A 15692-nucleotide genomic window follows, 5' to 3' on the forward strand; every position below is an offset into this window, starting at 1 on the left:
TTTGGCAGATGATGAGAAAAACTAAGCCAGCTTGTTTGAACTAAAATTGGGTGTAAAATTTAATTTTTGCGTAACGAAGCTGAAAGCGTCAACTCTAGCGATATCATTCATTTTAGAAATTGTACTTCAAAGACTGCGTCACACTTTTCTCGAAGAGATTTTTGTTGGGATTTGTCCATATTCTGATACCGGTTAAAGTCTGTCCATAGGTTTTCAAGGGCTCATGATCATTCTTGGTCGACTATCTTTATACAAGATCTGTTCCAAGGTCATACAAACTTCAAAAATTTCATCCATAGAGACATAACCTCAACCATATGAAAGCCGAACGCAAAAACGGAAATGGTTTTTTTTTGACATTTTGATGGAGAATAGAAGATAGAACGCACAAAATAACGTAATAGAATCGATGCACGAGACCTAATTGTTACATGAATTATTTCATGGACATTCTACTCACAACACACACAAATATTGCTTTAATACTCCTGTCTTATGCGAAGGTTAACGATTGCATAGCCTTTTGCCACTGTCAAAAATGATACATTTCATGCGAACTAGTTTCGGTTGATTTTTTTTTTTCATTTTCTATGTGGAAATGAACTTTCGCATGGGACACGTATGTAATAAAGCAGAGTTGATTGGATGCTGCTACGTAATCCATTACTTCGGAAACGATTTTGTGATATTTGCAAACTCGCTCCTGCGGTTTCTTAGCAACTGTTTTTCGACAAGTGTAAGTGTACACTCTCCACTTGTCGAGGTGATTGTTTCACAAAAACACACGAGTGAGTTTGCTTTTATCTGCTGTCATCTCATGTAAATGAACTACTATCGCAGCATTCAAAGCGCATCTTCGAAATGTCGCACAGACAAAGTGGTACCGTAGACCACGGTCACCGTAGTGTTATGTTATGACATGTCAATTGGCTGATGAACAGAGACTGAAAGGTCTAAATTTTTCCCTGGCTAACTCAGAGATCCAAACACTAAACATGTGAAACATGCGTTCCACAGGTTCCACATATCTGTTACGCTAACATTGTTAAACGAAATTAACCACGCGGAATCAATTACCTTAGCTGCGCTTATCAATAAATTTGCATCACGACTGATGAACAAATTTATTTTTTTAAATGATTCATCATTCCATCCAATAACCTATCATCCAATCGATTATATAGTTCTATTGTCACCTCACACTAGCATGTGCCTTCCGTATGTACATGGCGATTTTTGGCTTCTAAGGGACACTATGCATTCAAACCAATTTTTGTGTTTTGCTTCTAATGGTATATAATCCCGACAATTGAATTTGGTTTGAGAGTTGGGTTGTTACAATTAAAAGTGGTTTTGACGTACCTTTACATCGAAATTCAAATGAGTCCACCGATGTGAATTTTATGCAACAAATGCGAATGCATACAGTCAACCACTGTACTGGACAAGAGGGCTTCAACTTCTGATTTCTTTTGCGTTCTCTTCAATACCAACAATTCTTCGTAAATTTTCGTACTCAGATACGGTCGCTTCATCAAACTGTCCAAACGGTTAATATCTTGCGGTGTCAATGGCAAGGACAGCAAATTAAATTTCTTAATTTCCGAGGGAAATACGCCAATCCATTGTATGGAAGGTATGGCAAGGTTGTCGTTGAAGAGGGACATTTTCTGCGTAAAAAATAATTTGGAGAAAAAAATATTTGATTTATCGCCCTTGAACTACAGCGAAAACACCGAAACTTACCTGTGAACCGTGTCGATACGTCAGCATTATTTCGATTCCATAAGGATCGGCATCCACCAGAGCGTAAATCGGACATTTACAATCGTCCCAAATTTTCTTCAATATTACTCGTGTGTTGATGTCAGGGTATCCCTTTCCCTTTTAATTTCAACACAACGGACAAATTTCAAAATAATTTTACGATCGAGATATTGGATGCGTAACAAACCGTAATGAGTATGCATGGCCCTAGCCGATCTAAAACATTTTCAAGAAGTAATTTCTCGTAAACCGTGTGCTTCTCAACCAAAAGCACGAATCTAGCCGCTGTTTCCACCTTTTTGATACTCATTGTCTGCTGTGGAAGCAAAATGCCTGAAACGCCAACGATGGTCAGGAGATCAAATTTTTTTTTTTCAATTTATTTAGTCTACCCCCATCAACGCTTCCCACATCGAGCACGGTGTCGTCTTTTAAAGTTAGTTTTATTGAACCGGCAATAAGACCTTTCGATGACGATAGGATGCCAATGGCCCATGGAGGAGCATTTAAAATGAAGCAAATATCCATGATTGCGGTGTCGACTTGGATTTGACTGTGGGTGAATTCAGGATCGCTGTAATATATTTCCCTGGAACGATAGTCAAACGAGACGAAAGTAGAATGGAAACAAAATTGCTCGAAAGTTCGGTTCCATTACCTTCTCGTACAGGTTTCATTGTTGACCAACAATTTATAGACAAATGACAGAACGGATACAATCATAGCAATTCTTCGTTTCGAGGCAATGGTACGAGTTCCACCGTTGCCCAAAGGTCGCAAAATTAATCTGAAAAATGGTTTCGATCGCTAATCATCTCCTCAGTAATTACCATCGCAATTTCAACCTCTCTTCATTAACGAAACAATTGTTCCACGACACTCTATACGGGACAGCTATAGCTAACTTACGGCCGTTCGTCAGATCGTTTCCAATTTTCAGCACCAATTTTTCGATCTCTTCAATAAATGACTGTCGACGGTCTCTGGTTCCACTCTGACTGAGAGAAGTTAAAGTTAAATTTATTGCCGGGAGAAATACTAGATCTAGACCAGAGTTCCGTATCCTTACCTCACTGGATTTTGACTTTCCGAAAAACATTGCGTGTACGCCTCTTCCAAATTGATCTGGTCGCCTTGTGTCGCATTCAAATATGCCGCAAAGAGTCTCTCTGATTCATACTCCTCGCAAAAAGTCGAATTCAGTCCACCTTCACTACGAGATGAAGTGTGTATGAAGTTGTGATGTTCAGATGTTTGACTAATCGCTGCAGCCATGGAGTTGTGATGCTGAGATGTATGAGTCAACGCAGCCTCGTCTGAGAATCCAAGAAATATTGGTGACGATCGTGGTGATCGTGGCACAAAATTATTAGAAAATTCGTACTCCTCGCATGGTGTTGTGTTCGAGTCGCTATCGAGTTTCGTTGACGCGTAAGAGGATTGTTGAAGCAACGGTGCAACGGGTGAAAATCCTCGCAATGGTGAAGATTGACAAGAAGTTCGCATTGATGTATCGGGCCTTTCATCGACCGAATGTAGAGTTCCACGGTCATCGTGCTGTGGTAAATTTTCTTTTGCAGAAAAGATTTCAGGAAAATTGGTTGCGACACTGAGAGTTCGATGAACCATATGACTCGTCATTTGTGAGATTTGCATTTCAGTATTTTCGCCTTCATTCCCTTCGTAGTAACTTATGTTAATGGGTACACCTAGCAGAATATCAACACTGTGACCAGCTTCGTTTTCAACATTTTTATCTTCTGCACCATCGGAAGACTCAATGTTTGGCTGAGATAATAGTTTTTGCGTTGTTTTAACTTCCGTCCCCATATGTTCATTCATCGGTGAATGTTGTTCGTCTTGAAGATCATGCGGCAAAGTGAAGCTTTTGCGTAACGCTGACGAGTGTGAAACGATTGTTTCTGATTGGGTTGTCAAAGATTCAACACCGTGCTGTTCATTATTACACCGATTCACCTGCCTGACACACTGTGCATCTTCAGCATCTTTATTTTGGCAATCTGCAATCTGTTTAGTGGTGTTTGTATCATCTAAACCAACCGAGGTGTCCATCACCTCTACGTCAGTTTCAAATTCCGCGAACATGTCAATACTGCTATCGCGAGACTCATCTTCCAAAATTAATGCAATATCAGCCACAGGTACAGATTGTGGTGGTGGTGCCTCCTCGCCCTCATCATATTCAATGTTCATTTCATGCGATCTAGTTTCTGTCTTACACATATGTTCGTTGTCGAACAGGTCCACAACTGTGCTGTTTGCTCCCCGGTTACTAACTGGATCTTGTGATGGCTCATCGTCGAGCATATCCACTCTTTTCTTTATGTTGCCAGTACGGAAATCTATTTGATGCGTCTCACTGTAGTCATTCGATGAGGGGGCCGTAAAAGAGTCGAAGCCATTCCAACAATCGGTTTCATCATCATAAAAACCGAATTCTTCATCGGGATCATCATCGAGATTGTTTATTGCTGCCAGCAAATCGGTTATGAAGCTGGACAACTTTTGCGACGAGTACTCATTCCGCAGCGATTTGTCCAACACATAAAAGAAGTCATCTTCTGGTGAACACATTTTCCAGGTGAAGCAAGCTGTAAGAGTAGAGCAAAAAAACGAATTCATAGAAATGAATCAGACGACAGTTTATCTAAAAATAATTAAATTGTAAAAAAAAGTGGAGCATCTGCTCCATTAAAAACATTAATAAATTAGCAAATAATAATGTGTACGACTACGTGTACAGTACAACATCATAATGTAGGTAGGTACGTTCCATACAATCAACGTCGACATTATTATTTTTAGCAGCAGCACATGGCTCATATCCATGCCATATATTATAATAAACTATACTATTAACTAGATTGAAAAACAAGGTGTTTACTCAATGGTTATTTCCATTGAACGTATAATGAAACTGTAACTTGCTCTCGGATTCAATTAAATCATTGTTTTATATTATGCTAATTCTACCCGTATATAAACTCTGTATGATAAGCAAATGAACCACAAATGCGAGACTCTCGATGTTAGAAAAATGAAAAAGCGTCAACGAAATGAGGAAAGGTGGATTCTCTGTGTGTCTTGTTATTAAACGTTACAAGACCAATTTCGTTCAAATTGTTTAAGACGATTTTATATTGTGGAACAGAACAATCGATACGAAGTTGTTAGTTGTGGTTCGTGTGGAACTTTCACAGTGTGGGTGGTTTATACATTGAATTTGAAGCAAAACTTTTTTACAGGTAGCTTAGGAAAACTTCGTTGATAACGGATTTTCGAAAAGACAATCCGATGAGAATTTTCCAAGGACTTTTTGCTGATTCAGGATGGATTTTCAAAGGTTTTGCGGATTTTCTTGGATTTTCTAGTAAGGCTCGGAACAGGTCAGGTCAACCTGAAACCTGACCTGAATTATCTGTTAACCTGACCTGACCTGAAATTTAATTACCTGACCTGACCTGACCTAAAGTGATCTTTAACCTGTTTCGACCTGACCTGAAAAAACCTGACCTGACCTGAATTTTTTTTTAATTTTTTTACATTTCTGATAATTTTATAAATTATGTCAAAATTATATAAAAGTTCTATTCTGCTAAGTATTTATTAATTAAAAACGAAAGCTAAAGCCTGGTGAGGTCTTTTTTCTAATTTCTGTTTGGAACTACCAACTACCAACTATTTGACCTACCAAAACTACCACATTTTCGAATTGCAATGTTAACTGTGAGCTATCGGTGATCAGATAACAAATAATTATTATTTGCCTGGTGTTGATATGCTCATGGTGGCTCTGCAATTTTGAATGTTAATCCAGCTCGAAACTACCAACTACCAAAGCTACCGACTACCAAGTTTCCGATTTATAAATAGTCGAGCATGTAGAATAATTTCGTCAGTCGGTGCGTAGTTCTCGAATAGTAAACATCTCTTCCCCAAAAATTACGTTTGGTAGTCAATTATAGCCTTGGTAGTCCAACTACCAACTACCAAATTTTCGAATTGCAATGTTAACTGTGAGCTATCGGTGATCAGATAACAAATAATTATTATTTGCCTGGTGTTGATATGCTCATGGTGGCTCTGCAATTTTGAATGTTAATCCAGCTCGAAACTACCAACTACCAAAGCTACCGACTACCAAATTTCCGATTTATAAATAGTCGAGCAGTTAGAATAACTTCGTCAGTCGGTGCGTAGTTCTTGAATAGTAAACATCTCTTCCCCAAAAATTACGTTTGGAAGTCAATTATAGCCTTGGTAGTCCAACTACCAACTACCACATTTTCGAATTGCAATGTTAACTGTGAGCTATCGGTGATCAGATAACAAATAATTATTATTTGCCTGGTGTTGATATGCTCATGGTGGCTCTGCAATTTTGAATGTTAATCCAGCTCGAAACTACCAACTACCAAAGCTACCGACTACCAAGTTTCCGATTTATAAATAGTCGAGCAGTTAGAATAACTTCGTCAGTCGGTGCGTAGTTCTCGAATAGTAAACATCTCTTCCCCAAAAATTACGTTTGGTAGTCAATTATAGCCTTGGTAGTCCAACTACCAACTACCAAATTTTCGAATTGCAATGTTAACTGTGAGCTATCGGTGATCAGATAACAAATAATTATTATTTGCCTGGTGTTGATATGCTCATGGTGGCTCTGCAATTTTGAATGTTAATCCAGCTCGAAACTACCAACTACCAAAGCTACCGACTACCAAATTTCCGATTTATAAATAGTCGAGCAGTTAGAATAACTTCGTCAGTCGGTGCGTAGTTCTTGAATAGTAAACATCTCTTCCCCAAAAATTACGTTTGGAAGTCAATTATAGCCTTGGTAGTCCAACTACCAACTACCACATTTTCGAATTGCAATGTTAACTGTGAGCTATCGGTGATCAGATAACAAATAATTATTATTTGCCTGGTGTTGATATGCTCATGGTGGCTCTGCAATTTTGAATGTTAATCCAGCTCGAAACTACCAACTACCAAAGCTACCGACTACCAAGTTTCCGATTTATAAATAGTCGAGCAGTTAGAATAATTTCGTCAGTCGGTGCGTAGTTCTCGAATAGTAAACATCTCTTCCCCAAAAATTACGTTTGGAAGTCAATTATAGCCTTGGTAGTCCAACTACCAACTACCAAATTTTCGAATTGCAATGTTAACTGTGAGCTATCGGTGATCAGATAACAAATAATTATTATTTGCCTGGTGTCGATATGCTCATGGCGGCTTTGCAATTTTGAATGTCAATCCATCTCCCAACTACCAACTACCAAAGCTACCGACTACCAAATTTCCGATTAATAAATAGCCGAGCATGTAGAATAATTTCGTCAGTCGGTGCGTAGTTCTCGAATAGTAAACATCTCTTCCCCAAAAATTACGTTTGGTAGTCAATTATAGCCTTGGTAGTCCAACTACCAACTACCAAATTTTCGAATTGCAATGTTAACTGTGAGCTATCGGTGATCAGATAACAAATAATTATTATTTGCCTGGTGTTGATATGCTCATGGTGGCTCTGCAATTTTGAATGTTAATCCAGCTCGAAACTACCAACTACCAAAGCTACCGACTACCAAATTTCCGATTTATAAATAGTCGAGCAGTTAGAATAACTTCGTCAGTCGGTGCGTAGTTCTTGAATAGTAAACATCTCTTCCCCAAAAATTACGTTTGGAAGTCAATTATAGCCTTGGTAGTCCAACTACCAACTACCAAATTTTCGAATTGCAATGTTAACTGTGAGCTATCGGTGATCAGATAACAAATAATTATTATTTGCCTGGTGTCGATATGCTCATGGCGGCTTTGCAATTTTGAATGTCAATCCATCTCCCAACTACCAACTACCAAAGCTACCGACTACCAAATTTCCGATTAATAAATAGCCGAGCATGTAGAATAATTTCGTCAGTCGGTGCGTAGTTCTCGAATAGTAAACATCTCTTCCCCAAAAATTACGTTTGGTAGTCAATTATAGCCTTGGTAGTCCAACTACCAACTACCAAATTTTCGAATTGCAATGTTAACTGTGAGCTATCGGTGATCAGATAACAAATAATTATTATTTGCCTGGTGTTGATATGCTCATGGTGGCTCTGCAATTTTGAATGTTAATCCAGCTCGAAACTACCAACTACCAAAGCTACCGACTACCAAATTTCCGATTTATAAATAGTCGAGCAGTTAGAATAACTTCGTCAGTCGGTGCGTAGTTCTTGAATAGTAAACATCTCTTCCCCAAAAATTACGTTTGGAAGTCAATTATAGCCTTGGTAGTCCAACTACCAACTACCAAATTTTCGAATTGCAATGTTAACTGTGAGCTATCGGTGATCAGATAACAAATAATTATTATTTGCCTGGTGTCGATATGCTCATGGCGGCTTTGCAATTTTGAATGTCAATCCATCTCCCAACTACCAACTACCAAAGCTACCGACTACCAAATTTCCGATTAATAAATAGCCGAGCATGTAGAATAATTTCGTCAGTCGGTGCGTAGTTCTCGAATAGTAAACATCTCTTCCCCAAAAATTACGTTTGGTAGTCAATTATAGCCTTGGTAGTCCAACTACCAACTACCAAATTTTCGAATTGCAATGTTAACTGTGAGCTATCGGTGATCAGATAACAAATAATTATTATTTGCCTGGTGTTGATATGCTCATGGTGGCTTTGCAATTTTGAATGTCAATCCATCTCCCAACTACCAACTACCAAAGCTACCGACTACCAAATTTCCGATTTATAAATAGCCGAGCATGTAGAATAATTTCGTCAGTCGGTGCGTAGTTCTCGAATAGTAAACATCTCTTCCCCAAAAATTACGTTTGGTAGTCAATTATAGCCTTGGTAGTCCAACTACCAACTACCAAATTTTCGAATTGCAATGTTAACTGTGAGCTATCGGTGATCAGATAACAAATAATTATTATTTGCCTGGTGTTGATATGCTCATGGTGGCTCTGCAATTTTGAATATTAATCCAACTCGAAACTACCAACTACCAAAGCTACCGACTACCAAATTTCCGATTTATAAATAGTCGAGCAGTTATAATAACTTCGTCAGTCGGTGCGTAGTTCTTGAATAGTAAACATCTCTTCCCCAAAAATTACGTTTGGAAGTCAATTATAGCCTTGGTAGTCCAACTACCAACTACCAAATTTTCGAATTGCAATGTTAACTGTGAGCTATCGGTGATCAGATAACAAATAATTATTATTTGCCTGGTGTCGATATGCTCATGGCGGCTTTGCAATTTTGAATCTCAATCCATCTCCCAACTACCAACTACCAAAGCTACCGACTACCAAATTTCCGATTAATAAATAGCCGAGCATGTAGAATAATTTCGTCAGTCGGTGCGTAGTTCTCGAATAGTAAACATCTCTTCCCCAAAAATTACGTTTGGTAGTCAATTATAGCCTTGGTAGTCCAACTACCAACTACCAAATTTTCGAATTGCAATGTTAACTGTGAGTTATCGGTGATCAGATAACAAATAATTATTATTTGCCTGGTGTCGATATGCTCATGGTGGCTTTGCAATTTTGAATGTCAATCCATCTCCCAACTACCAACTACCAAAGCTACCGACTACCAAATTTCCGATTAATAAATAGCCGAGCATGTAGAATAATTTCGTCAGTCGGTGCGTAGTTCTCGAATAGTAAACATCTCTTCCCCAAAAATTACGTTTGGTAGTCAATTATAGCCTTGGTAGTCCAACTACCAACTACCAAATTTTCGAATTGCAATGTTAACTGTGAGCTATCGGTGATCAGATAACAAATAATTATTATTTGCCTGGTGTCGATATGCTCATGGTGGCTTTGCAATTTTGAATGTCAATCCATCTCGCAACTACCAACTACCAAAAATACCAACTACCGACTGAGAGCTACCAAAACTACCAAATTTGTGGAACAGACAGACGGACAGACAGACAGACAGACAGACAAACCGGCCATAATAGGGTATTTTTTCTAGAAGAAAAAAGACCTAAAAAAACATTTTGAAAAACAGTCAAGCAATGAAGGCTATTTTAAACATGAGCCTGATGTTGATTTCGGGTACTTTTAAGAGGCAAGTCTACACAATTACTACAATACATCCCACCTAAATGATTTATTTGTTTTGTTGAACTATTGTTTTGTCCTGACAAGCGTCATATAAATTGTCCTTGAAGATGAACGACATTAATGTTTTGGACTACTGGAATTCCTATTCTGGAACATTTCCCTCTTTGCCGAGTATAGCCCGCGATTTTTTCGCGGTTCAGTCCGGATCGGCCCGTGTTGAACTGTTTGGAGCTGTTGTCTCTCACACACAAAACAAAACACGCGGTTATGTGCGTTAAATCGTTGTACAAACCTTAAGAGCGATCACCCCTTGGCAAATTTCTAGCCTACATTTCTGCGCAAAAATATTCGTTTTTTGATGATTTCTCTGAAGCGAAATCTTTTTTTGAAAAAGTAAAACCATTAAAGCATGCAAAAATGTGTTACCTTAAAAAAAAAGTTGGTTTCTGGTTAATAACTTATCCCACTTGGAGAAACCTTTGAAAAATGTCTAATTTACACATTTTGCAAAGCACGGTGAGCTTGAAATTTTTTTTATTTGACCTCTCGTGGACATGAAATGTTTTTAGTGGTTTTTGTAGAGGCCGGCAGCACGAGTAGGAATAACATAACAAGAAAATATTTCGATGAAAATTTTTTTAATTAGATCGATTTTTCGTTTTTCTGTGCCCTGCAGGAAGCTTCGAAAATTGTTTGAAACCTACTGGTGACTTGTTTGATCACAAAAATATAGTTACTGTTTAGCCTGAGGTCTAGGCTTTACAGCGATACCAATCATGACATTCATGACTACCAAGAAACATCTTTTATGAAGGAAAGTCATTCTACTATGTCGATGTGAATTTTAAAGGCTGTATCATACGTGGATTACTTATATTTTCTCTTAAAAAGTATTTTTAGTTAATTAACATAATTTAAGGGGTTAATAAAAGGTCAAAGGAGGAGCTTGGATTTCATTCTGACAAAATCTTTGTTGGTACACCTGAACGACCACCCAAATTTCTTCGTATAATGTCTCATTTTTTAGTGGAAACAACTAAAATGTTGCAGAATTAGCTTAGAATGACTATTGGAGAAACTACGAACGAAACAAAAGAAAGGTTTGTTAATTTTTGACTCGAGATAATGCAGTTTACTCATGGGTGCAATTTACAAAGAAACCTATTTCGAGTTAAAAATCTTCTTTCGACCTTTTATTAACGCCTTAAATTATGTAAAATAACTAAAAATAATTTATAAGAGAAAATAAAAGTAATCCACGTATGATACAGCCTTTAAAATTCACATCGACATAGCAGAATGACTTTCCTTCATAAAAGATGTTTTTTGGTAGTCATGAATGTCATGATTGGTATCGCTGTAAAGCTTAGACCTCAGGCTAAACAGTAACTATATGTTTGTGATCAAACAAGTCACCAGTAGGGTCCAAACAGTTTTCGAAGCTTCCTGCAGGACACAGAAAAACGAAAAATCGATCTAGTTAAAAATTTTCCCATCGAAATATTTTCTTGTTATGTTATTCTTACTCGTGGTGCCGCCCTCTACAAAAACCACTAAAAACATTTCATGTCCACGAGAGGTCGAATAAAATTTTTTTCAAGCTCACAGTGAAAGGTTTCGCCAAGTGGGATAAGTTATCAACCACAAACCGATTTTTCCTTTAAAAGTAACTGATTCTTGCATGCTTTAATGGTTGTGCTTTTTCAAAAAAAGATTTTGGTTCAGAGAAATTATCAAAAAACTAATATTTTTGCGCAGAAATGTAGACTAGAAATTTGCCAAGGGGTGAGCACTCTTAAATTTTGTTCCTCTTCCGAAAATACTGAATTATTGTTTTTTATATTTATGATTCCTACCGTTTAAAATGTTCGACTTATTTCTTCAATAAATCACGAAGAAAACAATAACAATATATTGGCTAATCAGATCGTTTGGTATTCTCTTCAAAACAATGCTTCCTGACTCAGATCTAAGCTGAAAACGCCCATAATATTCAAATTTTTCTTTTATCAAATTCAGGTCAGATCAGGTCAGTTCAGGTATTTTTCATATTAGGTCAGGTTCAGGTCAGGTCAGGTTTGGAAATTACCTGAACCTGACCTGATTCCCTCGGGTATTTTTTCTCATGACCTGACCTGACCTGAACCTGACCTGTTCCGAGCCTTATTCTACGATGTTTGGGATTTTCCTTCGTAAAATTTCGAAGGATTTTCTGAGAGGTTTCTTTTGAATGACTAAGGATTTTCTATGAATATTTGCCCCTCGTTAATCATAAAGTTGCAAAAAGATAGACAAAATCAAAGTTGACGCCTCTGAGTTTAATAAGTCTTCGGAGGGCAGTGCATTTTCGACTGTTTGAAAAACTGTTCTAGCAATGTTGAATGTCTAGCAATGTAATCCTCCACAAATATCACTATTCGTTTATTCTCTAAATCGTCTAAGCTCTGGACTCCGACACTCTGTGGATGAAATTGCGTTCGTTCGGCCAGTAAATATTACTATTACTTGGAACAAACCTATTCAAGTTCGCTGTAAACGAACCGGACGATGTAAATTCAGTATAACAGTTTTCGTTTGTCAACGCAACCTACAAAATGCTTTGTTTCGTATGTCTTTCATGACCATGAATAAATTTTGCGAAATTAGATCAAAACTTTTTACCTTGACCAATGTATTTACACACGAATGCACGAAATGAAAGTTCTTTGCCTTGCTTAAAAACTCTTCGCACTTTAATTGCTTGAAAATTACTTGAAAAACGTATACAACACGTAGAACGAAATAAGAGAAATTGGTTTTTTTGACATTTTGATGGAGAATAGAAGATAGGACGTACACAATTTAATCCAATAACGTAATAGAATCGATGCAGGAGAACTAATTGTTACATGAATTATTTCATGGACATTCTACTCACAACACACACAAATATTGCTTTAAGAGTCATATCGCCAAGACTTCAGGTGATTGGGGAACAAGCGGTGTCCGATTTTAATGAGTGATAGCACGTTGGATTCGTCTTTCAATTCTAGGAAACACGTATCTTTCACTTTTTCTAAAAAAAATTGGTTTTCTGTGAAAAGTGTTCAAAAGTGATCACATGTCAGAGGGTACCGAAAACAGTTTTTCGACAATAACTCAAGAAGAAATTATTTTAAATTGTTGTAATGTTGTACGAAAGTCGGCCTTGGAAAGACCTACAGATAGAGTATACGCACTGCTTGGTGCGTGTTTATCCACGAGAGTTATGACTAAAAATATAGTGAATGTTCGGAGAGTCCGCCTTCTCTGCAGCTTCGTTGTTCCGCGGAACTGAGTATGGGGTGTTGTGGCTGGCCTCACCCACTATCGTTCCACATATAAATGAACCCAGTACTTTTGTGCTGCAAGCCCACAGATGTCTTGGAAAAAAAGTTGGTGCCAAAATGCAGATTTTTTCCTTCTTTCTGGGTTCTCTACAGCTGGAGCAGCATCTGGAACGGTACTACGGCAGTCATTTTTTATCGTCTACTATTCTTTTACCTTAGCAATAGATAAACGCTTCGATATGTCGCGCATATATCAGATCCAGTATTAGCAATATCAAAAGAGAAATTATTAAATTTTTCTCCGAGGATTTTAGTCAAATAAAGTGTTAGCGTATAGAAAATGACCTCAGGACTACGGAACAGTAATTAGTTTTTCAGTTGGGCCAATATTTGCTACGCGACAGAAGTTTGGAAAAACGAATGATCAAGTGGGAGCAAACGGTTTTCCAATCTTCTGTCACGTAGCAAATATTGGTCCAATTGAGAAACTAATTACTGTTCCGGACTCCTGAGGTCATTTTCTATACGCTAACACTTTATTTGACTAAAATCCTCGGAGAAAACTTTAATAATTTTTCTCTTGATATTACTAACAGTGGATCTGATATATTCGCGACATAGCGAAGCGTTTTTCTATTGATAAGGTGAAAGAATAGTAGACAATAAAAAATGATTGCCGTAGTACCGTTCCAGATGCTCTTCTGGCAGTTGGGCCCTCAGACAGAAGGAAAAAATCTACATTTTGGCACCAACTTTTTTTTCAAGACTTCTGTAGGCTTGCAGCCCAAAAGTACTGGATTCATTTATATGTGCAACGATAGTGGGTGAGGCCAGCTACAACACCCCATACTCAGCTCCGTGGTACATCGAAGCTGCAGAGAAGGCGGACTCTCCGAACATTCACTATATATCTAGTCATAACTCTAGTGGATCAACTAGCACCAAGCGGTGCGTATACTCCACCTGTAGGTCTTTTCAAGGCCGACAATCGTACAACATTACAACAATTTAAAATAATTTTTTCTTGAGTTATTGTCGAAAAACTGTTTTCGGTACCCTCTGACATGTGATCACTTTTGAACACTTTTCACAGAAAACCAATTTTTTTTAGAAAAAGTGAAAGATACGTGTTTCCTAGAATTGAAAGACGAATCCAACGTGCTATCACTCATTAAAATCGGACACCGCTTGTTCCCCAATCACCTGAAGTCTTGGCGATATGACTCTTAATACTCCTGTCTTATGCGAAAGTTGACCATTACATGGCAATTTGCCCCCGGCAAAAATGATGCATTTCATGCGAACTATTGTCGGTTGATTTTTTTCCATTTTTCTAATTTGGAATTGAACTTTCGCATGGGACAAGTAGTAAGGCAGAATTCTTTGGATGCTGCTACGTAATTCATTACTTTGGAATAGTTATTTTCCTGACGCACGCAAAAATGCTTTTTTAGCGAATGAGAGGTTTTCAGCTCGAGTGCTGGAATCGAATTCGCTAAATACATCTTTTGGCATATGACAGGAACAACTTATTTCCTAAATGACGTAAGAAATACGCGACGAAGTCGCGATATTTCAACACTATTTAAGAAAACAACTTTGTTATACTCACAAACTCACTCCTCGGCGAGTTTTTTTACCAACTTGATTTGTCAACTGTTTTTCGACAAGTGTAAGTGTACACTCCACACTTGTCTAGATGTTTGTTTCACAAAAACACACGAGTGAATTTGCTTCTAATTGTTATCTTATGTAATTACTATCGCAGCATCCATTGTAACCTACTATTATTCAATAATTCAAAATCGCATCATCGAAATGTGGTACAGACAAAGTGGTGCCATAGACCACGGTCACCGTAGTGTTATAAACATGAAATTATACGTGAGCCATTATGGCATAGGTTTATATCCTCTTGAACTCTTTAAATAGTATCTGTTACGCTAACACTGCTAAACGAAATTAACCACGCGTAATCAATTACTTTAGATGCGCTTATCAATAAATTTGCATCCCGACTGATGAACAAATTTATTTTTATAAATGATTCATCATTCGATCCAATAACCTATCATCCAATCGATTATATAGTTCCATTGTCTTCTCATAAATATTTAGGTCAAAAGCAATATCTGAATTAACTTGGTAATAAACGCTCATTACCAAATGGCCCATGGACGGAATATCATAAAAACAGTGGCACGCGGTCTTGAAAACAATAAATATTCAAATAACCCACAATTACCAGATCCATTTACGCGTGTTGTGGTAGCGAAGATAAGAGCGCGCGTTCTACATTAAATAACAATCACGACCTTTAAGCGCTTCAAGTGATTATTTTGAAAATTGAAGAAACAAAAAATGAGGCAAACTTATTGACCCTCTGGGGGTGAATCTCTAAGCACACGTTGTGCGATTAAAGTTTAGTCAAATTGATAGTCGGAACTTTCGTAAATACATGACTGTTTAATGTTCGTATGCAAAATCATTAGGC

The 15692-nt window shown here is 37.6% G+C and overlaps 1 protein-coding gene across 3 annotated transcripts; it reads right to left on the reverse strand.

Moving 5' to 3' along the window:
- Positions 1-1266: 1266 nt before the first annotated feature.
- Positions 1267-14983, reverse strand: LOC119072743. 3 transcript variants are annotated; one of them, XM_037178025.1, is made up of 8 exons: positions 14980-14983; positions 2837-4102; positions 2613-2765; positions 2426-2554; positions 2160-2356; positions 1955-2100; positions 1747-1884; positions 1267-1670 (listed from the first exon to the last, which is right to left on the reverse strand). In XM_037178025.1, exons 2-8 carry the CDS (start codon positions 4093-4095, stop codon positions 1377-1379), a joined length of 2316 nt encoding a protein of 771 aa, XP_037033920.1. In that variant the 5' UTR covers positions 4096-4102; positions 14980-14983; the 3' UTR covers positions 1267-1376. The 3 variants fall into 3 exon arrangements, with proteins under 3 accessions (XP_037033920.1, XP_037033919.1, XP_037033918.1); XM_037178024.1 differs by lacking the exon at positions 14980-14983 and adding an exon at positions 12552-12700 and having other exon boundaries at positions 2613-2759; positions 2837-4379; XM_037178023.1 differs by lacking the exon at positions 14980-14983 and adding an exon at positions 12552-12699 and having other exon boundaries at positions 2837-4379.
- Between the last annotated feature and the right edge of the window lie 709 nt (positions 14984-15692).

The sequence above is a fragment of the Bradysia coprophila genome (assembly GCF_014529535.1).
Source record: "Bradysia coprophila strain Holo2 chromosome IV unlocalized genomic scaffold, BU_Bcop_v1 contig_84, whole genome shotgun sequence".
Classification (NCBI taxonomy): Eukaryota; Metazoa; Arthropoda; class Insecta; order Diptera; family Sciaridae; genus Bradysia; species Bradysia coprophila.

Excerpts from the sequence above, each read along its gene's own strand:
- LOC119072743 (XM_037178023.1), bottom strand. The coding sequence starts at position 4,362 with ATGTGTTCACCAGAAGATGACTTCTTTTATGTGTTGGACAAATCGCTG. Across the intron at positions 2,357-2,425 it reads AATGAAACCTGTACGAGAAG|GGAAATATATTACAGCGATC; the intron begins GTAATGGAACCG and ends CTATCGTTCCAG. Across the intron at positions 1,671-1,746 it reads CGTATCGACACGGTTCACAG|AAAATGTCCCTCTTCAACGA; the intron begins GTAAGTTTCGGT and ends TTTTTTACGCAG.